The following is a 22,773-nucleotide window of genomic DNA, read 5'->3' as shown; positions in this document are numbered from 1 at the left end:
TCAGGGCAAGTAGACTCCTAAGTATTTTATACTGTTTTCAGTTATTTTTAAATGAAATTTCTGTTTTTATCTCTTCCTGGTGGATTTTGTTGACAGTAGACAAAAATACTGATAATTTGTGTGGGTTTGTTTTATATCCTGCAACTTTACTGAAGTTGTTAATTTTTCAAATAGTTTTTTTAGTTGGTTCCCAGTAAACTATCATGTCATCTATAAAAAGTGATAATTTTGCTTCCTCTTTGTCTAGGCTTATTGCTTCAGTTTCTTTTTCTTGTCTAATTGCTGTAGCTAGCATTTCTAGCACTGTTTTGAACCGTAATGGGGATAATGAATATTGTAGCTTTACTCCTTATCTTAGCGGAAAGGCCTGTTGCTTATCTGTATTACAGACAATGATGACTGTTGGTTTTAGACACTGTTTATCCTTTGACAAAAAGCTCCCTTTATTCCTATGCTTTGTTAGTGTTGGGTTTTTTTTTAAACAGGAGTAAGTGTTGCATCTTATCAAAAGCTTTTTCTGCATCTGTTGATATAACTATGTTTCTATTTTTCCTAATATTAAACCAGATCTGATTTCCTGGTGTAAATCCAGACTGTGATATGTAATTTTTGTATCATTATTCATTAGGGATATTTATTGATCTATGGTCTTCTTTCTCTGTTTTTATTAGTCCCTAGTTTATATATCAGGAGCATGTTTGTATCATATAATTGATACAACCTTTTATTTTCCTTTTTTTTCCCCAAAGAGTTGATAGTATTGGAATTCATTATTCTTTTAAACATCTGGAAGAATTCATTTTTGAATCTATCTGGTCCTGAGGATTTTTTCTTTGAAGTTCATTTATGGATTATTCAAATTCTTTTTCCAAGATAGGGTTATTTAAATACTCTTTTTCCTGTTGTGTTAAGCTGGGCAATTTATATTTATGTAAATATCCATCCATTTTATTTAGATTGCCAATTTTCTTGTCATGTAGTTTGACAAAATAACACCTAATAATTTTTATTTCTTCATTGGTTGTGAATTCACCTTTTATATTTTTTACAGATAATTTGATTTTATTCTTTCTTTCTTAAAGTTGTTAGCTAATGACTTATGTTTTATTGTTTGTTCTTTCAAAAAAACTAGTGTCTAGTTTTATTTATTAATTCAGTAGATTTCTTTTTCTTCCAGTTTTGTTCTCTCCTTTGAAGTTTTAAGATTTTTTTTTTCAGGATTTTCATCTTGCTGTTTTAACTTGGGTTTTTTAAATTTGTTAGTATTCTAGTTTTTTTTAGTTGCATGCCAATTCATTGATTTGCTCTTTCTCTTTTATTGACTTGAGCATAGATATAAACTTGTCCTTGAGTACTATTTCATCCTATTTTCTTATACTTTTCCTCTCTTTTCCCCTCACCCCTTCTTTAAGAGAAATAGTCCTACTTTATAATGGTGGCTGCTAAGTCGTGTAATTCTGACCGTGCTTTCTTAGGACTTGAATTCTTTTTTTCTGTCTTACTTGCTGTATTTTTTTCCATTACCTGGTGCTCTGAATTTTGGCTATAATATTTCTGGGAGTTTTAATTTTGAAGCTTCTTTCAGAAGGTTGACTGCGGGATTCTTTCAATTTCCGCTTTGTCCTCTGGCTCTAGATCTGGGCAGTTTTATGATATCTTGAAATATGATATGTAGGGTCTTTTTTTGGTCATTGTTTTCAGGTACTCCATTGAGTGTTAAACTTTCTTTGATCTGTTTTTCAGGTCAGTTGTTTTTGCTGTAATTTTTTAAAAAAATTAAAAAAATAAAATACCTCATGGAGTTATTTGCTTCTACTTGTTCAATTTTAATTATCACAGAGTTATTTTTTGAGCAAGTTTTTATACCTCTTTTTCTAAGCTGTGAATCTTCTTTTCATATCTTTCTTCCAGAGAGCTCTTTGATTTTTAAAATATTTTTAAGCTTTTTTAAAAAAAACTCTTGCTTTAACTCTTCTATGAACTCCATGCACTTGTCTCTGAACTGCATTTTTCTTAGAGGCTTTGCTTAGACATGTTTTTGAAACATTCCCTGCTTTGTGGTTTGTGTCTTGAGCTTTCCTGCCAATAGTCAGATTCTGTTTTGTTTGCTCGTGTTTCCAGTTTACTTCTTGACCTAGGACTTAGTGCTGGGTTCTGCACATTTCTGAGGAGTTGTCTGACCTGAGCTTCTGTCCTCTTATGTCCTTATACTACTTTCATTGCTCCTGAAGTGATGTGATCTGAGGCAAGGTCAGTTCATTACCCTCCTAATCTGATCTCTGAAAGTTCCAGACCAGGTTTCTCTCTGTTGGATTCTTCTGGTTAGAAGTTTCAGTAGACTGCAGCCGGACTCAGGCACTAGTAGCCCACTGGGAGTCACTGCAATTCAGTGGGTGTATGAAGTGCACACTTGCCCGTACTCTAGGATTCTTGCAGACTCTCACTCTTGGCTGTAGGCTAGAACCAGTCCCATTTCTGCTCCTGGGATCAGAGCCACACAGCTTTGTTTGCTTCCAGTATGTGCTCCTTGCTCATTACACAGGTAGGACCCACACTCGTGACCATGCCTCTCCACACTGGATCTGTGACCCAGAACTGGGTAGGAGGCAACAGAGCTGCAGATGGTATCCTGCACTAGCTCAAGGATCCCCTGGAATCTTTCAGTTGTTGGGCCTAGGAAGGCTCTGCACTCCTGGCTACACTCCCATCCCCACTGTCCCTAGGCCTTATTGTGACTTTTTCTTGGATTTCCTGGTCAAACTTTAGTCTGGTTACATTATTAAGGTCTGACTAAACTATCTGCCTTTGTCTAGGAGGTGTGGTCCCTCTTAGCTTTTTGTACTCATTACAAAGCGAGCAGTATCAGTGGCCTGAACCTTTAGTCTCCTTAGCCAGTTAAATCCTGGAGATGGTTGCTGTACCTTGTAAGGAAAAGAATTAGTCCGTGGCACTGGAACTCTAGTAGATATTCCTTCTACCACACAAAATAAATAATTTAGATATTATCATCAGTGTAATGTTAATCACAGAAGAGTTCTGAGCAACAAGTAACATGAAATTAAAGTTTTAGAATAATCAGCCTCTCAGTGGTTGTGTGGGATATATTGAATTAAGGAGAGATTAGAGACAGTTCTCACTTTACAGTGACCAAGTGGACCATTCCATAGACTTCTATATAAAGCAATTTTTATATAATGTGAATTTGCCTGAAGGTATGGGGAAGGAGGGAGGGTGGCAGGAAGGGGGCCATGTGCCCATGCAGGGGCCTACCAAGCTATTCAAGGATTCATGGGGTCCAGGAACAGAGAAACAAGAGCAGGAGGAGAAACATGTGAGGCCAGGGCCAGCCATGTGGGGGCCTGGCCAGAATCAACAGGAAGAACACACTGGGGCAGACACATGGAGGCTGAACACAGACAGGAGGGGGCTGGGGCTAGATGGAAGATAAATGTGCTTGCTGAACACAAGGTGATGGTAGATAGAGTGGGGCAAAGGTCTCCTCTGTTGGAGCCTCAGTCTCAGAAGTGGCAGCACATTCTTCTGTTTTCACTTGAAGGGTTTTTTTTGGTGGGAGACAAGGATGAAAGGCCATGGAGCACAGTACTATACAATAAAATTAACAGTTTGTGAAGTTTTTTTGGACTGTGGATTTCTTTCAGAATTCTTTTTTTTTTCTTAATATAAATTTATTTATTTTTAGTTTTCAACATTCCCTTCCACAAGTTTTTGAGTTCCACATTTTCACCCCATCTCCCCCCTTCCCCCACCCCAAGATGTCATGCATTCTGAATATCCCTTCCCTTATTCTGTCCTCTCCTCTATATCTCTCCCCTTCTCTTATCCCCTTTCCCTTCTATTTTCCTGTAGGGCAGGATAGACTTCTATACCCCATTTCCTATATTTATTTCCCAGTAGCATGTGAAAACATTTTTTTAAACATATGTTTTTAAAACTTTAGGTTTCAAATTTTCTCTCTTCCTCCCTCCCCACCCACCCTCATTGAAAAGGCAAGCAACTCAATATAAGTTGTCCATGTGCAGTTATGCAAAACACGTCCATAGTAGATATGTTGTGAAAAACTAACTCTATTTCCCTTAATCCTATCCTGCCCTCCCATTTATTCTATTCTTTCTTTTGACCCTGTCTCTCCTCAGAAGTATTTACTTCTGATTAACCCCTTTCCCAATCTGCCCTCCTCTCTATCATCCCCCTGCTCTCTTGTCCCCTTTCCCCCCTATTTTCCTGTAGGGTAAGACAGATTTCCATACCCAACTGAATGTGTATGTTATTCCCTCCTTAAGCCAAATCCTATGAGAATAAGATTCACTCATTCCCTCTCACCTTCCCCTGTTTCCCCTTCCACTGTAAGAGACTTTTCTGGGTTTTTTTTTTGTGAGATAATTTACCCCATTCTACCTCTCCCTTTCTTCTTCTCCAAGTATAATCCTCTCTCATCCCTTAATTTTATTCTCCAGATATGACCCCTTAATCTTCAGCTCACCCTGTGCCCTCTATCTATCTACATATACATACATATAATTTTTTTCCTCCAACTACCCTGATACTGACAAAGGTCTCATGAGTTATAAATATCATCTTTCCATGCAGGAATGTAAACAGTTCAATCTTAATAAGTCTCTATGATTTCTCTTTCCTGTTTACCTCTTCATGTTCCACTTGAGTCCTGTATTTGAAAGTCAAATTTTCTATTCAGCTCTGGTCTTTTCATCAAGAATGCTTGAAAGTCCTCTATTTCACTGAATGACCATTTTTTCCCCTGAAGGATTATACTCAGTTTTGCTGGGTAGGTGATTCTTGGTTGTAATCCTATCTCCTTTGCCCTCCGGAATATTATATTCCATGCCCTGCGGTCCTTTAATGTAGAAGCTGCTAAATCTTGTGTTATCCTGATTATGTTTCCACAGTACTTGAACTGTTTCCTTCTGGCAGCTTGTAATATTTTCTCCTTGACCTGGGAACTCTGGAATTTGGCTACAATATTCCTAGGAGTTTTCCTTTGGGGATCTCTTTCAGGAGGAGATCTGTGGATTCTTTCAATTTCTATTTTGCCCTCTGGTTCTACTATATCAGGGCAGTTTTCCTTGATAATTTCTTGAAAGATGATATCTAGGCTTTTCTTTTGATCATGGCTTTCAGATAGTCCAATAATTTTTAAATTCTGTCTCCTGGATCTATTTTCCAGGTCAGTTGTTTTTCCAATGAGATATTTCACATTGTTTTCTAATTTTTCATTCTTTTGGATTTGTTCTACTGTGTCGTGATTTCTCATAAAGTCACTATCTTCCAATTGCTCTATTCTAATTTTTAAGGAAGTATTTTCTTCAGTAAGCTTTTGGACTTCCTTTTCCATCTGGCCAATTTTGCTTTTTAGGGCATTTTTCTCCTCATTGGCTTTTTGGACCTCTTTTGCCATTTGGGTTAGGCTGTTTTTTAAGGTGTTATTTTCTTCAGTATTTTTTGGGTCTCCTTTAGCATCACTCTCAGTTTTTCCTCTACTTCTCTAACTTGCTTCTCAAAATCGTTTTTGAGCTCTTCCATGGCCTGGGACCAATTCATATTTTTCTTGGAGGCTTTGGATGTAGGGGCTTTGACTTTGTTGTCTTCTTCTGGTTGTATATTTTGGTCTTCTTTTTCACCAAAGTAAGATAATATAGTCTGACTCTTTTTGTGCTGCTTGCTCATGATCCCGGCCAATTAGTTGAGTTTTAAACTCTTTGTTGAGGTAAGAGTCTGCTTCCAATGTGGAGAATGTACTGTCCCAAGCTTCAGGGGTTTGTACAGCTGTTTTCAGAGATACTTGTAGGGACCTGTAAATTTTCAGTTCTTCCAAGGTGGTATGATAAGGGGCAAGGGGGTTTACTGCTTTCCTGTCCTGCGACTACAAGTACTCCTTTCTGTCCTGTAACTGTCCTCTCCACAACCACTACAAGCTCCACCAAGCCAGCGCTCCTCCTCACCCCAGCACTGCTGCCCAGGACTGTGGCCCAGATCCAAACACGGGCAAAGCAAGAGATTCCTGCCTCAGCACTGGCAAAGAGATCCCTGCAATCCCTCTCTGATCAGCCACTGGATTCCCCCTCAGTCTGTGGGACGGAAGCTCGGGAAGCAGCTGCCCTCCCACAGGGCCATGCTCTTGGGGAATTGAACTGAAACCCCACCTTCCTTTCTCAGGCACCGACAGAAACAGACTTTTTCCACTGACCTTCTAATTTGTCTTTGGCATTGGTGGATTGAGGAGTCCGGAAACCTCCACAGCTGCCCGAGATTCAGTCCTCTGAGGCCTGCTCTAGGTTTGCTGCAGCCTGCGTGCCCACACTGCAGCCTGTGCACCCACGCCGCGCTGCGCTCCCAGCCTGGCACGATACACCTTTCTGATCAATCATCCAGGATATCTTGGGCTGGAAATTTGTTTCACTCTGTCTTTTTGTGGGTTCTGCTCCTTCAGAATTTGTTTAGAGCCATTTTTTATGAGTATTTGGAGGGGTTTGGGGGAGAGCTCAAGCAAGTCACTGCTTTCACTCCGCCATCTTGGCTCCGCCCTCCCAGAATTCTTTACATAAAGTCAAATTTGCGTAAAGTGAGAATGTCTGTATATTGGTTTATGCTCTCAACCTCTTCCCCCACATAATATTTGAGAACAAAATGCATGTCCTGTTTGAATTACAAGACAAAGAACTGGACTTCTCTTTGTAGTGAACTAATGTATTTGTTGGATCTTTTTGTAGCCATGGGCCATTTCTTCCTTTTCTTTGAAAAAAATTTAGATCCTAGGCACCCTAATGTACTATATCAGTGGAGCTGTGAATTGGCCCAATCATTCTGGAAAGCGGTTTAGAAGTGTGTTGGGAAAAAAAGTAACTAGAATTTCCATACCCTTTGACTCAGAGATCTCACTGCTGGACATATACCACAAAGAGGTTTAAGGTCCCACATACACCAAAATATTCATAGCAACATTTTTTTGGTAGTAAAGAATTGGAAACAAAGTATGTCCATTGAAGGAAATAGCTAAACAGTGACAATACATTAATATGTATTATGTTACATATGAATACATGATATATACATATATATATATATATATATATATATATATATATATATATATATATATATATATTACTAGTGTGGTATAAAAAAGAGAAGCCTTATAATATTTCTTTGAAATGATGCTTAGTGAAGTAAGCAGAACGATGAAAGCAATATACTTAGTGTTTACAGTAGTATAAATGGAAAGAACAACCACAGATCCAGAAAGGAGATTAGATAATACTTTCTTGCACACCTTTAGTAGTTTGTGGTTCATGGATATTTGGATATCAAATGATTTCAATGTATTGATCCATTTTGCCTACCTTTTCAATTTTTAAAAAAATTCTTTGTTATAAGGCATGGCTCTGGGATGGGGGTGGATAACACCATCAATTAAAAGAATCTATTTTAAAAATTGCATTGTGAGAAATTGTAATGACCTAACTTGGTGTGAAAGAAGAGAATAAGAAAGCACCTTCCTTCCTTCTTTGCAGTGGTAGAATTTATGGTTATGGAACACTACAGGTTATTCCAGACTTTTTCAATGTGCTGATCAGTTTTGCTGGAACTGTTTTTTTCCCTTTCTCTATTTGTTATATGGGATTAATCTTTGGCAGGAGGAGGTGATAGGGTATAGTTGATATAAAAACAAAGGATAACAAAGCAGTTTATTTTTAATAAAATAAAATGAAGGGATGGGGAGGGGAGTGAGATATTAATTTATTCCAGAAGTCAAAAGCATGTACTTCATAGTACCTGCACATGAGAAACTGTTTTCTGCAAATAGCAATGTGTGGGTAGCAGAACCCACCCAGAACAGAGACTGAAGTCTGCATCCAGCAGGGCAGAAGTGAGCAAACAAGGTCACATTTGACTCCAGTGCCTATTGGAGGAGTCCTGGTTGGATCTCAAACACACACAAAACTCCATTCCCAGATGTTTCTTGAATGTTAAACTGTCTGTAATGTTTACAGCCTACTCTGACAAAATCAAGATACAAAATCTTACATCCATTTTAAAATCTCAGTGAATGTTCCTTCTCAGAGAAGCTTACTTTGGAGAAAAATGTGAATTTAAAATAAATTGAACAGGGAAAAGAATCCAGAAGTATCAGGAAACCTGTGTTGTTATACTTTAGTGAGGTGGCCAAACTAGAGAAGTCAAAGATGGTGGTCAACTTCTACATTTTCCTGTTTGAACTGTTCCAAAATTTCGCCATTCCTGTATTGGAAAGAGCAATAAGCATGGAATTAGGAGGCATCTGGAATCAAATTTTAGTTCAGATTCTTTGTGTGTGACCCTAGGAAAGTCATTCAATCTCTGGGTTTAAACTTCTTCATCTGTAAAATGGGGATGAGAGGTAACATGGCCTAGTCAATAGAGAGTTCAAGTCCTGGGTTCAAGTTCCGACACATACTTTGTGTGGCCATGGGAAAATTGACCTTTCAGTACCCAAGGAAATTCTCCAAGACCATAAGTTAGAAAGTTGCTAATCTACATTGGTGGGTGGAGTTTCCACACTGGATGTTCCTTTTAAAATACTCAAATAGACCTGTGATTTCACTGATTCAGAATTGCCCTCCATAATGCAGATTGAGACCTATCCTTGCTTCTGTGTATTGTAGGACCCTCATCCATTCCCCCCAAAATGTTTGTCACAGGGATCCCCCCAAAATGTCAGACGCCTTCCTCATCCTCTGCCAACATCAAAAGGTGCTGCTGTTAGCGCTCCCACCTCTCATCCCATATCTCACCCCATCACTCCTGTTGTTTCTTTTTCCTTGTGGCAGCCTGCTCCCAGCCAGCATGAACCTTTCCATTGCTTTCTGTGTAACGTTAATCTTTAGTTCTTTGGAGGTTTTCCAAGTTTTACTGTCATATAGCAACACTGGTAAAATATTTGTATTGAAAAGATGGGCCTTCCTGTCAAAAAGAGAGGAGGCTTGGGGGTAAATAAAATGTTTTGTAATTTCCCAAAAGCAGTACAGTCCACTCTCTCTCCTTTTCAAGTCTGGGACTATTTCCATCCCAAATGACCCAACTCTGTGCCATTTTCTATCTGTGTTGTCTTATCCCACAGATATATAACGTTGGGCAACTCTAGTGCAGGGATCAGCAAACTAAGGTCCCTGGGTCAAGTCTGGCTTGTTGCCTGTTTTTGTATGGCCCATGAACTAAGAATGTTTTTTCACATTTTTTTTAAAATTTTTAGGCAGTTTGGGTTAAGTGACTTGCCCAGGGTCACACAGCTAGTAAGTGTCAAGTGTTTGGTCTGAGGCCACATTTGAACTCAGGTCCTCCTGACTTCAGGGCCAGTGCTCTATCCACTGCGCCACCTAGCTGCCCCTGTTTTTTCACATTTTAAAATAAAGTTTTATTAGGACCTAGCTACACTCACTCATTTATGTATTGTCTAGGGCTGCTTTCATGCTGCAAGTGACAGTTGAATAGTTGTAACAGAGACTTTATGTGGCACTCTCATTGCCTTACATGGCTGCCCAGCACACTACAGATCACATATAGTGATAACTCAGCGCAGCTTTGAGGGTCCTGATGTCAAAACAAAGAAAGTAGAGAAAAATAAAATAAAATTTTATTATGATTTTTTGAGCTAAGGGCCAAGATTAAATTTTATTTTTAATGAAAAGAACCACCCTCAACAACTATTAATTATCAAACACTAAATGGCTTTGGATATTAGCTTTTGATACAGACTTGTTTTGTTTTTAATAAGTTCAGCCTAAAAATACAAGGCAAAACCAATGCTAATATGTGAAACATATACTGCAATAAAATCAATTCAGTGACAAAATTGTTTGATTCACAAGTAATGTCAAGCTGCTTTATATATCTCTATTGCAGTCAAGCATTAGATCAAGAAATGAAATTTCCATTCCTACACACATTTACAGGAGATATATTTTCCAACCTCCAATTAAAGTTTCATTAGCATTTTTGGACCTCCATGCAGTATGAAAGAAATCTGCACATTTCAAAATCCATTTATTTAACTGTGTAATTGAGGGGCTTCTACTTAACCATCATTTGGAAGTAGTTAATGGGCAATGTAGAATGCTAAAAGGCAAATATCAGAGGAATCTAATAAAATTCTATAAATGTCTTCTAATCAATGAATATGCTGTTAAAATCTTACACTTATGGATGGATATCAATATTTGTCAGTACCTTTTTTTTGTGAAAAGATGTTTTCAAAGATGAATTATATCAAATCTCATTACAAAACAGCATTAATAGATGAACATTTGTAATCAGTTGATGAAAGCTAACTGGTGTAGTGGATAGAGCACTGGTCCTGGAGTCAGGAAGACCCGAATTCAGATTCAGCCTTAGATGCTTACTAGCTGTACAACCTTGGGAAAATCATCATTATTTGTGACCGTTATACTTTGAATTTTATCAATAGAAAATTGTGGGAAATTGTTTTCTGTCATTATACAAGTACCTGTGTAATAACACCTACTTTGCCACTTAGCCAGCAACCCAATACAGAAAAAGTTTGCTGATCCCTACTATAGGGTATCTATTCAGATTCATGTTTGAATCTGGGAAAGAGACATTCTATATTCATTCAGTCTTTTCTTCATAGATTGATAGACGTTCAAACTCCTTTGGATAATTTCATCTGTTCCAAGAGCAACCTCTGCAAATAACACAGTGCCATCTTGAAATAGGAGCATCTCAAGGACCTCAGCATCCAGGGAGGGAGCCCCAAAGGGAATCCCTCCTTTACCTGGATTCTGGGCCAGAATTCCATCATAGTAGGGAATATTTTCAGTGAGCATACATCTCTCTGTTTTATTCCTCATCTGGTTTTCATTCTCAGAGGGTTATGGCATTGTTTTCAAAAGCTGGGTTGGGGGGTGGGGCAGTATCTGAATAGGACTTTTGTGGAAGGACTGAAATCAGAAGATAGTCCTTCCCCACAAAGAAAAGGGATAATAATGTTTATATTATCAATTTTGAGAAAAGTGCTTTGAAACTTAAAACACTATAGAACTGGGAGTTAAGTTTTTAAAATCTTAAGAAGCTTTATATAATACCTGTCCAGAATCCCGTTTCTTATTTCACTTCAGCATTCTATTCAGGTCGGCTCTTTAGAGGACTCTAATGTATGATGTGCTCATTTCTTCTTTGATCACAATGAGTAGGTTTAAGCAAGTCTTTAACATTTCCAAGCCTCAGTTTCTTCGTCTGTAGAGTGAGGAAAATGTGTATAATGCAATGGTCATGAATAAGGGCTTTGTAGACTTTACAGCAATATAGAAATATATCACTCTACATATATATACAACTGAAAGGCTATCCCTTCTTTTCACCTGTACAAATCCCATTCACTCTTCAAGATCCACATCAAACTTCAGTTCTTCCATGAAGCCTTCAGCCTAATTTAGCTATTTTTTCCCCTCTGAATTCATTTTGCACTTCTCTTTAAGATCATATAGTTTAATACTATTTGTCTGTCTGTCTGTATTTTTCTGCCATCTAAATTATCAGTTTCTTAAGAAGTTTTTATATTCTATAACCCTAAATTTGATTCTTTTAAACTAAGGATCATAGAAATATACATTAAAGTTGAAAGGGAACTTGGAGGTCGAGGTCATCCTCTCCATTTTTTACATATGTGGAAACTGAGGCACAGACAGGCACAAAGAGAGGTTGATTGCCAAAAGTTGCTTAGATCTTAAATGGCAGAGCCAAGAATCAAACCTAGTTCCTTCTAGCTCACTCTACCATTGATTCCTCCTGATTCTGCCCTGTGAATGTCAAACAGAACAAATCTTGTCCCTGTAGCACATAGCAGCTCTTCAGATATTTGAAAACATCTCTTATGTCCCCCTGCATCTTCTCCTCTTCAGGCTTAACATCTCCCATCCCTTCAGCTGGTACTTCCATGATACAAACTAAAAGCCCTTCACCTTGGGTTGTTCTCCTGTGGATACTCTGCAGCTTCTCAGTGCCCTTCCCAAACTAAACCCTATTTCATGTGTGGCCTGACCATGGCAGAATACAGGGAGGCTCTTCCTTGCTTATTATTAGAAGCTGTGCCTTGCTGGAGTCCCAGGTCACACTATGTTTGGCTGCTGCAGCAAACTGCTGACTTGTATGGAGCTGGCAATGCATTAAAACCCCGAGCGCTTTCATACAAACTGCTCTCTAACCATTCCTCCACCATTCTGGGCTTGTGAAGTGGAATTTTTATGCTCAAATGTAAGGCTTTGTTTTACTCATGAATTTTATCTTACATTAGATTTAACCTAATGCTGTAGCTTCTTTGGGTCTTTTGGGATCCTAAGTATCAAGGCAGTATGTTAGTTATTTCTCCTAACTTGCTGTTACCTGAAAATCTGATGAGCCTGCTATCCATAACCTTCATCCAACTCACAGATAGAAACGTTAAATAGCATAGGGCCAAGCACTCTATTGAAGATGTCCTGTGCAACAGTGTCCATGTGAGAGCCACAGGACAATCCTCTGGGCAGTAATGCAACTTGAAGCTGGATTACAGCTGTTTCCTCTGGTTAAAGCTTCCCTTATCAAGGGTTCTTGAACATTTAAGAGCACTAATTGGTCATGGTGTATGTACCTGAGCTCAAGGACAATCTCTTCTGTTCTCATGATTGGTCTTTGTGGAAACCTGAGTTAGGCACACATTCAAGACCCTAGGTAGCATCATCTAATTGTCTTGGGGTGGGGGAGGTGTGACCTGTATTTGATGATGTCCTGCTGGCTCTTTGTACTCATCACTTTTCTAGATGTTCTCTAACCATCTGTCCAGGGCTTTACCGGAGAATGTTTCCTGAAATCAAAGTCCAGCTCACAAGCTTATAGTTTGTAAACCCTGCCCTCTTTCCTTTGGGCATTTGCCTATCTTAATTCTACACTAACTCTACCTTTTTCTACAGTTTTTGAACTGTCACCATCAGTAATTCGGCATCTTAACAAAATTCTTTCAGTTACCAAGAATGTAGTTCATCTGAGCCAGTTTTCATTTTCTGCTTTAATTTTGTTGTCTGTGACCCATAACTACATTTTTCCTTTAATGTAGCCCCACCCTATGGTATCTAGGTTGGTGGATAGGTGTTTTTCTCCTTTCCCTCATCAATTTTAGTTTAGAGACTGAAAACACCAGACAAATTGTAGTTTCCCCAGTTTTGATTAGGTGTACTTCATTCCTGACCAAGAGTCTATTATTATTTTATTTTAATCTAAATCCCATTTTCAGGCACAATGCATCAGTATTACCCAATGGAACTCATTAGAGAGAATCAGTAAATAAAGGTGAGGAATGAGGAAGAAAAGGGGATGTTAGCCATAAAAGCACTTTATTCAGTCCATGGTGGGGGGGACGGACAAACAAACTAGTATCCTGAATTGATCATTTAGAAACATGATACTGTTATACTAGGTCCCGATTATACCAGGAACATTGGGCAGGGGTTGGGGGGAGGCTCTTTTAGAAAAACTACTTTTGCTCTTAAATATGATCTGAAAAAAATGACTTTCTCTATTTAATGAGAACCACATCAGGGACAGAATAATTATTTTCCCATTTCTTTGTCACCAAGGAGCATTTTCTAGTAAGAACAAAAACATGGTATTCTTGTAGGCAAGAATTAACAAATTAGCCCAATTATGATAACAGGTGTTTTTTTAGCCCCAGGCCAGTGATAATACGTGAGGATCTTTGAGCAGAGTGCGTATTGTTAGCATAAGGTGGGACAGGCAGGAAAAGCTATTTCCAAACAAGTTAAATGGAATTTTATATAGACTACCCCTTGATTATTATCTCCAAAGCATAAAATATCGTGCGTGTTATTTCACTAAGAGCAGTAAGTAATTCCTTTTGCCTATACTGAATAGGACAGATAGAAGGTTCTTTTCATGTTGGAAGAAGAAAAATAGTATTTGTGATCTAGGATAGGATTTTTCTGATTACTACTACCCCCACCTCCCGATATTTTTATAGCACTTTACAGTTTGCAAAGCCCTTTATGCATTTGATCTCATTTACCTCTCAACAACTCTAGTAAGTGTAAGTACTTATGGATGTTATCCCCTTTTACAAATTGAGAAATGGAGGCTCAGACAGGTGATATTTCTTGCCCATGGCCTCACAGCCATGGTTGATCTTTGGAGGTAAGGTTTGGCTCTAGATAGTCGCACGTCATACTCAGTGCTTTCTCCCTGGCACCACACTGCCACAGGAGGTGGCAGATCCTTAGTGCTAGAGCTCCAAATGAGAGAGGCAGCCTGAAATAACTAGTTGCTAAGACACTGGACTTTGAGGCCGGAGGAGCTCAAATCTTTCCTTAGATTTCTAGCTTGGTGACCCGGGGGAAATCACTGAGCCTCTTTGTGCTTTAGTTATTTCAGCTATAAAAATCAATGAGTTGGATCAGTGAACTGTTAAGTTTCCATTCTATCATCTCTGATCCAATGATTTAGAAACCTGATTTTTTTGATGGATGCCCATAAGTTTTTGAGTTCATAAAACAGGCAGGCTGTGGGGTTTTGACCTCTAGATGTATAGCCTAAATTAGTCAGGGTAAAAAAAACCAAAAAAAACAAAAAAGGGAGCATGCAGCAAAGAGCAAGATCCCACCCCCCCACCATAGGTGTTCCTCATGTGACCTAGCATAGTCTTTGTCAGAGATCTCATCAGTTCCCATGACTTCAACTATGTCTATGAAAATAACTCAGATCTATGTATTGATCTATGATATATACATATGATCTGTGTATTCAGCTCTAATGTTTCTCCTGAGTGCAGTCCTAGATCACCAACTGTCTTTTGGACATTTCCAATCCCATAGACACCAAAAACTCAGTATGTCCAAAACACAACTCTTCTTTCCCCTAGACTGTCCTTCCTTCCTAACTTCCCAGTTTCTGTTGGGCATCACCATTCTCCAAGCAGCGAGGTCCATAATCTTTACTTTCCCTTACTCCCTATATATAATCATTTACTAAGCCTTGTGGAACCTACCTTTACAAAATCTTTGACCACCTGGTAGAATAACTTCGTGTGCCTAAAATACTAGCTTTTAAACTAGATCTGTAGATAGATAGAAAAAGAAAAATTGACTAGTTTTTTACACTCTTCTCATCTTGCCTCTTCCAACACCACCACCAAATACAATGGCAGTAAAAAGATGATAAAGAAAAATTTTTTTTCAAGTCACCAGGGAAAAGTTGTGATTGAAGACATTTGCCATATTTATTAGGTGTTGGATAACCATGTGCTATATACATAAAACATGAGCTGTGTGCTTTGGCTGGATAATTATCTTCTGATTCTTACCTCCTCTTTTATTCAATAAATATTGAAGTCATTCTATGTGCTATGCAAATATAATCAGTTTCCTTACAATGCAATGTACATTCCTAAAAATCACTGAGCTGTACAAAACTGTGCAATAAAAACCACTTGGCTAGAAGAACATGGAACATATGACCTATCAGACTTACAGATAAGAGAATTTATGAATAAACAAGAGAGATGTAAAATGGATAATTTTGATTACATTAAATTTTTAAAAGTTTTATACAAATAAAACCAATGTAGCCAAGATTAGAAGGAAAGGAGAAAATTGGGAAAGAATTTTTATATTGTTGTTTTTCATGGATGAAATCACACATGTGCAAAACCAAAATTCACATTATGCTCAAAATGTTCCTTAATAGATCAATCACATTGAAACAAATTTACATTTTCAAGGGAACTGGGAGGGTAACTGACTTGTCCAGGGCTATGCTATACCAGCATGTGTCTGAGGGAAGGCTTGGACTTGGGTACTGCTGACTTTGGCCTGCTTATGCCTCCACTGTACCATGCCATCTCTCTAGATTTATCATGCTAGCTAAATAGGGTAATCATAGTTGAGTAAACAGGAAGTACATTTCCTAGTTGCACAGTCTGCTTAACCAAAATAAAGATATAAGTGCACCTATGAAGGGAATTAGGAAATTGGGCCTGGCTTATTCCCCTTGTGTTAATAATGGAACGTTGTATATGTAGCAGGCTGTAAGAGCAATAACCCGATTGTAAGAGAAAATGTTTATTTCAAATGTGGATGTGATACAGGAAGCATTTGTGGCCACCCATATATTTTTTTTAACTGTTAATGGAAGAAACATTTTTCTTGTGGAATTCAACATCAACTAGATCAGATGGGCTTTTTTTTCCCTTCAGACCTACACAATTTTCTTTGCCCATTGTGGTAGAGTAGTAGGACCAAATTTACTTAGAATTCTGCTGATCCCAAATACTCATTATTGTGAAGCTTAGAAATGCTAGCTAGAGTATTGTCACAGCTCCTATCTCAGCTTCCCCGACTTTTGATATTTGGGAGTTGAGACCTAGATCTATTCAGGACCTTCCAAAACAGACCAGTAAAATGAATTTAGGATTCCTGTATCCAAAGCTAGTTCTATAAAGTCACATCTACCCATGATAATCTTAAATCAAATGATCAGATTTGCTGCTGGCTAACCCAGGATTGTTACCAAATTAGAAGCTAACATGTACCTCCAACCATTTGTTGTCATCCCTTCCCTTGACTGTACATATACAAACTCCCTGGAGGCCCCCAGGATTTCACAACATCTTTCCAGGAAATATATAGGTTAAAAATGAAATAAACCAAAACAGCAGCTGATACTCTAAGGGATTGTGCTGTTTCCACTAGTTTTTGAATAATGTTAGAAATGCTACCTGTAGCAATAGAGCAATTTAAAAAGTGGGGAATAAGCATAGAGAAGGAGAAATTAAAATTACTTATATTTGTAGCTGATAGGATTGTTTATAATAATGAGAACCTAAGGAAATTAATGAAAACGTTGAGGGGAGTACTGGCCCTGGAGTCAGATCTGGACTCAGACACATAATACTTCCTAGTTGTGTGACTCTGGGCAAGTCACTTAACCCCAATTGTCTCACAAAAGAAAAAAAAAACCATGAATTGAGACAATAGACCTATATAAATGCAGTCAATAATACAGAATCCAAAAAACTATCACCTTTTCTGCATTTTACTAACAAAGCTCAGGAAAGAAATACAAGAAAAATGCAGTGGAAATAGCATGAGATCTGGAGTCACAGGTCTTGGGTTTGAATCCTGCACTGCCACTCACTACCTGTGTAACCATGGATGATAACAGCAACAATATTAGTAATAATAGCTAGCATTTATATAGTGCTTTAAAGTTTGTGAAACACTTTGCAAATGTCTTATTTTATCCTGATAAGAATTCTGAGAAGTGGGTTTTCCAAATTGGGAGGGTAAGGGAAGGGTAATAATAATATTTTCTCATTTGTAAAATGAGGAAACTGAGGGAAGACAGTAATTAAATGATTTGCCCAGAGTCACACACACCGATAGTTGTCTGAGGCAGTTACTACTGAACTTGGATCTTCCTGATTCTGGGTGGCTAGGTGGTGCAGTGGATGGAGTGCTGGGCCTGGTGGAAGACTGAGTTCAGATCCAGCCTTGGACAAGCAGTGTGACCCTGGGCAAGTCATTTAACCCCATTTGCCTCAGCTTCCTCATCTGTAAAATGAGCTGGAGAAGGAAATGGCTAACCGCTCCAGTGTCTTTGCCAAGAAAACCCCAAGTGGGGCCATGAAGAGTCAGGCACAACTGACTCCACAACTTTCAGGTTTCAGGTCGAGCATTATGCCCCGTACCACCTCACCGCTGACATTCTTTACATTTCAACATTTCTTAATCTGTAAAATGAATCTGTTTAACTAAATGGTCCCTCGGGACTTTTCTGTGTCTAAATCTATGATAAAGTAACAAAACAATTTTTGTAAAACTAAAAGAAGGCCTGAATAATTGGAGAAAGATTCTTTGTTTATGACTGATCAGTACCCACATGGTAAAAATGTTCCTACCTAAATTACACACATTTACTACCATATCAAATTACCACAAGGCTACTTTATAAAATTATTCAAAATAAATCTATTTGTAGGAACAAAGTGTCAGGAATACCAGAGGAATACAATAAAAAAAGACAATAGAAAAAGTAGGCTTGATGCTGCCAGATTTCAAACTATACTTCAAAAAAGCAATTATTTAAACTGTCACTGGATAGGCAGAAAAGTAGATTAGATGAAAAGACCAGAGAAACAAGAACTAGAAACGATGCTGATCACAATTCATGTTGCTTAGTAAAGCCAAGAGCACACATAGTTACTGGCAAAGGGACGTCTTCAACAACAATTGCTGGGAAAACTGGAAATCAGTTTAGCAAAAAAAGAGGTGTAGATCAGCGTCTTATACCACATTAAATTTCAAATAAGTAAATCATCTAACTATAAAAAAAATTATACCATGAAAAAAGAAAAGAGAATAGAAAGTTATTTTTTCTATGGTTTCAGTTAGCAGAAAAATGAATTATCAAACAAGGGGAGATGATACAAAAGATAAAATAGAAGCATTTATATGCTTGTCACATAGTAGATACCTAATAAATTTTTTTGAATGATAGAATTATATACAATTTAAAATTTTTTTACACAAATGAAATCAGTGCAGCTCAAATTATATTATAGCTCATAAAAAACTTCATCAAATATTTCTGAGAAAAAGCCTGACATCCAGAATCAAGAGTAAAATTGACACAAAGAACTGTCTTCAAATTGGCAAGTGGTCAAAGGACATGTTCAGTTTTCAAAAAGAAAATCAAACTATAACCATGTGAAATAATGTTCAGAATCCTGAATAAACTGATCAATTATATACCCACAAAATTAGCAAAACTGCTAAATTAAAAGATGGGATAACTAGCTCATTGAAGGGCCTTTGTGAAGACAGAAATGGCAAATTCACTGCTACTGAAATTTTAAGTTGTTGCAATATTTCTAGAAAACAGTTTCGAACTATGCAGTGAGTTAACTAAATTATTCATATCCTTTGACCTCAAGATCCCACCCCTGTAACTAGGGTTCAAAAAGATTACTGATAAGGGACAAAAAAATCCCCTCATATGAACAAAATAAGTTATTATGTATTACAACAAAAAGCTCTAAGTAAAATGTCCCCAAAGATTGAATCATAGGTCATAGGGTTTTTCATCTTGTTAAACCTTCACATTCAAGAGATACAAAAACTGAGATTAAATTACTAGCACAAAGATTATATAGCTATCCAGTGAACCCATGCTCTCTAACTCTAAATGACTGAACAGATTATAGGAATGTTATGTAAACAGGGCAGCGAGGTGATGCGGTGGATAGAGTGCTGGGCCAGGAGTCACGAGGACTCATATTCCCAATTTCAAATCCAGCCTCAAACACTCTTTAGTTGTGTGACCCTGTGCAAGTCACTTATCCTGTTTGCTTTAGTTTTCTTATCTGTAAAATGAGCTGGAAAAGAAAATGGCAAACCACTCCAGGATCTTTACCAAGAAACCACCAAACAGGGTCACGAAGAGTCAGACACAACTGAAATGAATGAACACCAACATCGTGTAATACTACTTGTTTTGAGGAATAACAACTTTGAAGATTTCAGATAAAAAAAAAACCCTACAGACATACAAAGTATGATGCAGAGTTAAGAAAGCTCAATGAATGAAATACTTAATGACTGCAACAGTGTACTTAGAATCAATGTGGAGAGGCACCTAAATTCTGGTCAAATACAATGGGCAATATCAGTAGTGTACTATTGGATGTTAAGGGATACATATCCCCCCTTTCAATTAATAATCATCATCTTTGGTGGGGGGTGTATTCTTTAAAAGGGTTTGTTTGGATATTTGTTGGGAAGTATCTGTTGTATAAAAAAAATGAAGAGCAGAGGGACAAAAGGAAGGTGAACTTATTGGATTAAAAAGGTAAATTAAATGAAAAGCTGATCTAACCAAGTAGAAGGAGTGGGTAGTGGGACAAGTTACACCATCCTTTTGCAGTTCTCTTCAGCCAAAACTGTTTATAATGTTGTGTTAGTTATTCCAAACTTTCCAGAATGTGTTCTTAAGATTATGATATTTAACTGCTAGTAATGGTCAACTTGTTGACTTTTTGCTTTTTAGGTCACATGAACCAAACCAGTGAATGTGAAAAATGGATCAAGGCCAGTGCACCCAGTGGCACTGTGCATCTCAGAAGCCAAAGCTGGTTTCAGTCCCTCAAACTGAAGGGTTTCTGATTGTTTGAACTCTGTTATAAATAATAATCACTGAACATCAAATCAATGAGAAAGTATTGATGCCCTTAGTCATAGAAACATTATAAATGTTAATTTAGTAATGAATGCTGACTGGTGAATGATATTCTGTGGTCTCACATTTGTGTTTAGCTGCTGTGTGATGTTTCCAGATATATACGCCTCAGCATCACTTCAAGCTGTGAATAATAATATATTTGATTAATCACTGGCAAAATGAAAGACAAACTACAAGCAACATTCAGCTATTTTGTTGCCTGGTATATCAATACAGGAGATATTCACTGCAACTTGATTACGGGGGATAAAGTTGTTTTATGAACTCCTTGCTTTCAAACCCTAATTCTTTTGGAACAGAATTTATTCATTTTATTCAGTTTATACATAAAACCAGGCAGATCTGTTCACTAATTTATATTTTTCACAGTTAAGAAAAATACATCTTTTATGAAGATGGATTTATAAGAGGAACATTTTAGTTTTTAATAAAGTTTCAAAAATACTGTGACTTAATTTCCTTGTTCATTGTTAAATTTTTTATATACATTATGATTCTACCCATTTTAGCTTCCAGTTTTGTAAAATAAAAAGATGATTTAGCATATGATTTACCAGCTACATTTACTTTTTACTCACAGTGAACACACTGGTTCACAGACACAGTATATGCTCCAGTTTGGAAGAAGCCTGGCATTTTTTTGAAAACCATTAAGTTGGAGGAAAACAGTGAGACAATTTTCCTTAATTGTACTCATTCTCATCTAGGCACGTACACATTCTGCCTCCCAAAGTTAAAAATAAAATTTATGGAGTTAGCCAACAAAAGCCAGAAGGATCACAGACACAACAGTAATTTCTATTCTCTACACTTAGTAAGATATCAAAAGAAAATATTACCTTGTTATTATGCTCTCCCAAGCCCATTTTAACTTGGGCTATGGTTATTAAATGTTTTTTTAATTGAAGGTGGCAGTAAGCCCTAAGTTATCTTTTACTACTTCTCACTGAAAACTTTTAGGAGTAACTAATTCTCACGAATGAAAATGGGGTTCTTCTGCTCCACATCTTACCTTCTCTTATAGCCATTTCTGCCACCATTTCTGGAGTTATGAAACCTGTCCTCTGCCATGAATAATAAGGACAATCATGCCCTGTCTTCCTCCACCAAAAATCTGAGTACGTTCTATGAGACATCCTGCTCCATTTCTTTAAGTAAGCCGAGTGACTCTCTCCTTAGTCTCACTTTTATTGCTGAAGTGTTCATAGCTTCCTCTGAGAAGCAGTTCCCATTTGTACTGAAAACCTATGGGATCCACATTGTTGAAGCCATTCTTCAGGCAGTCCTTGTGTCTTCCAGTCCAACAAGAAACCACCTCTTCTTAACAACCTATGAATTTAAGTCTTTTGACTTTTTCAGTTCTGCTGATGAGAAATTCTACTTTGCCTCAAATCCTCTGATCCAAACTCAAAACTTTAAAAAAAAAGATATAAATGTATCAGAGAAGAGTCCAAAAAGAATGGATATGTCCACAGAGAGTATTACTACTGAACTTCAATGGACATGTGATCTTATCACTCTGGGTATTTTCTCGTCGTTGGGGTGGCTAGAGGACTTTAAAAATTTAGACAAATATTTGAATATTAAAAACCACTTTTCAGAAAAGTGAAAAATGCAGGTAAAATGCAGTAATGAATCACTGGAGAAACAAATACAAACCATCTGAAAAAAATCTGTTATTAAAATATGGGGAAAATCCCAAATGCATTCATCAGTATTTTTTTGCATGATACAAAGATAAAGCTGATAGATATGGTTTGGTTTATACGTGTTTTTTCTAGAAAATTAAGAACCAAATTGAGATTAGAGATTGTGAGCCCACTATCTGCCTCTGTGCCTTTTCATCTGAGAGTCCAGGGAGTGCATCAGGGTTAGTTACTCTATGAGAGACTGTGGACAAGGATGGAAAGGCATGTGTGGATTGCAAGCTACACCATGGAGGAAATGCCCTTTACACAACCAGTGTCCTGGAGGTCTTCCTGTAGGTCAGGTGTCCATAACTTTTTCTGTGTCATGGACTCCTTTGGTAGTCTGGTGAAGCCTACTGACCCCTTTCCAGAATAGCATCTTTAAATACATAAAATATATAAGATTAACAAATAAACCAATTATGTTGAAAAATAGTTTTCAGAATACTGAAAAAAAGTTGATGGGCCCCCAGTTAAGAACCTCAGCCTGTCCTTTTATTTCAGACTGGTTAGGGTACTACTGCAGCACTTAAGCTCTCCATTTATTATCCTTTATTCTTGCCACATTACCCCTCTCCATTTCTGATCACACATTTTTCTCTATTCTATCCAATTACATCCTATGCGTGTCATCTCTAAAACTATGCTGTAGCCTACTTGAACCCACAATATTTCAATTGCCCTTTGGGTCACTCACTACTTTGATTCACTGGTGATTTTTTTCACATTCATTTTTAAACTTTGAGTTCCAAATTCACTCCCACACCCACTGAGA

General features: G+C 37.5%; 1 protein-coding gene and 1 long non-coding RNA gene across 6 annotated transcripts in view; one reads left to right on the top strand and one right to left on the bottom strand.

Annotated features, from left to right (window-relative positions):
- FAM185A (family with sequence similarity 185 member A) overlaps positions 1-20,765 on the top strand; it is an 83,613-nt gene extending 62,848 nt beyond the window's left edge. For 4 of the 5 annotated variants that reach the window (XM_020984519.2, XM_020984518.2, XM_020984517.2 and 1 more), the window contains one exon: positions 20,119-20,765. In XM_020984519.2, coding sequence (XP_020840178.1) covers positions 20,119-20,234 — 116 coding nt within the window. In that variant the 3' untranslated portion in view covers positions 20,235-20,765. The remainder of the gene's footprint in view (positions 1-20,118) is intronic. The other variant, XR_013486557.1, reaches the window with a different exon arrangement.
- On the bottom strand, positions 7,710-11,464 carry LOC144455108 (uncharacterized). The gene is made up of 2 exons (XR_013483778.1): positions 11,115-11,464; positions 7,710-8,274 (listed from the first exon to the last, which is right to left on the bottom strand). It is a non-coding gene; the product is annotated as an uncharacterized LOC144455108 (long non-coding RNA).
- Positions 20,766-22,773: the final 2,008 nt, after the last annotated feature.

The sequence above is a fragment of the Phascolarctos cinereus genome, unplaced genomic scaffold (genome assembly GCF_003287225.1).
Source record: "Phascolarctos cinereus isolate Bilbo 61053 unplaced genomic scaffold, phaCin_HiC Scaffold_1;HRSCAF=81, whole genome shotgun sequence".
NCBI classification, from domain to species: domain Eukaryota; kingdom Metazoa; phylum Chordata; class Mammalia; order Diprotodontia; family Phascolarctidae; genus Phascolarctos; species Phascolarctos cinereus.
Note: the sequence above shows the minus strand (reverse complement) of the source record. Positions and strands in the feature narration are given on the sequence as shown.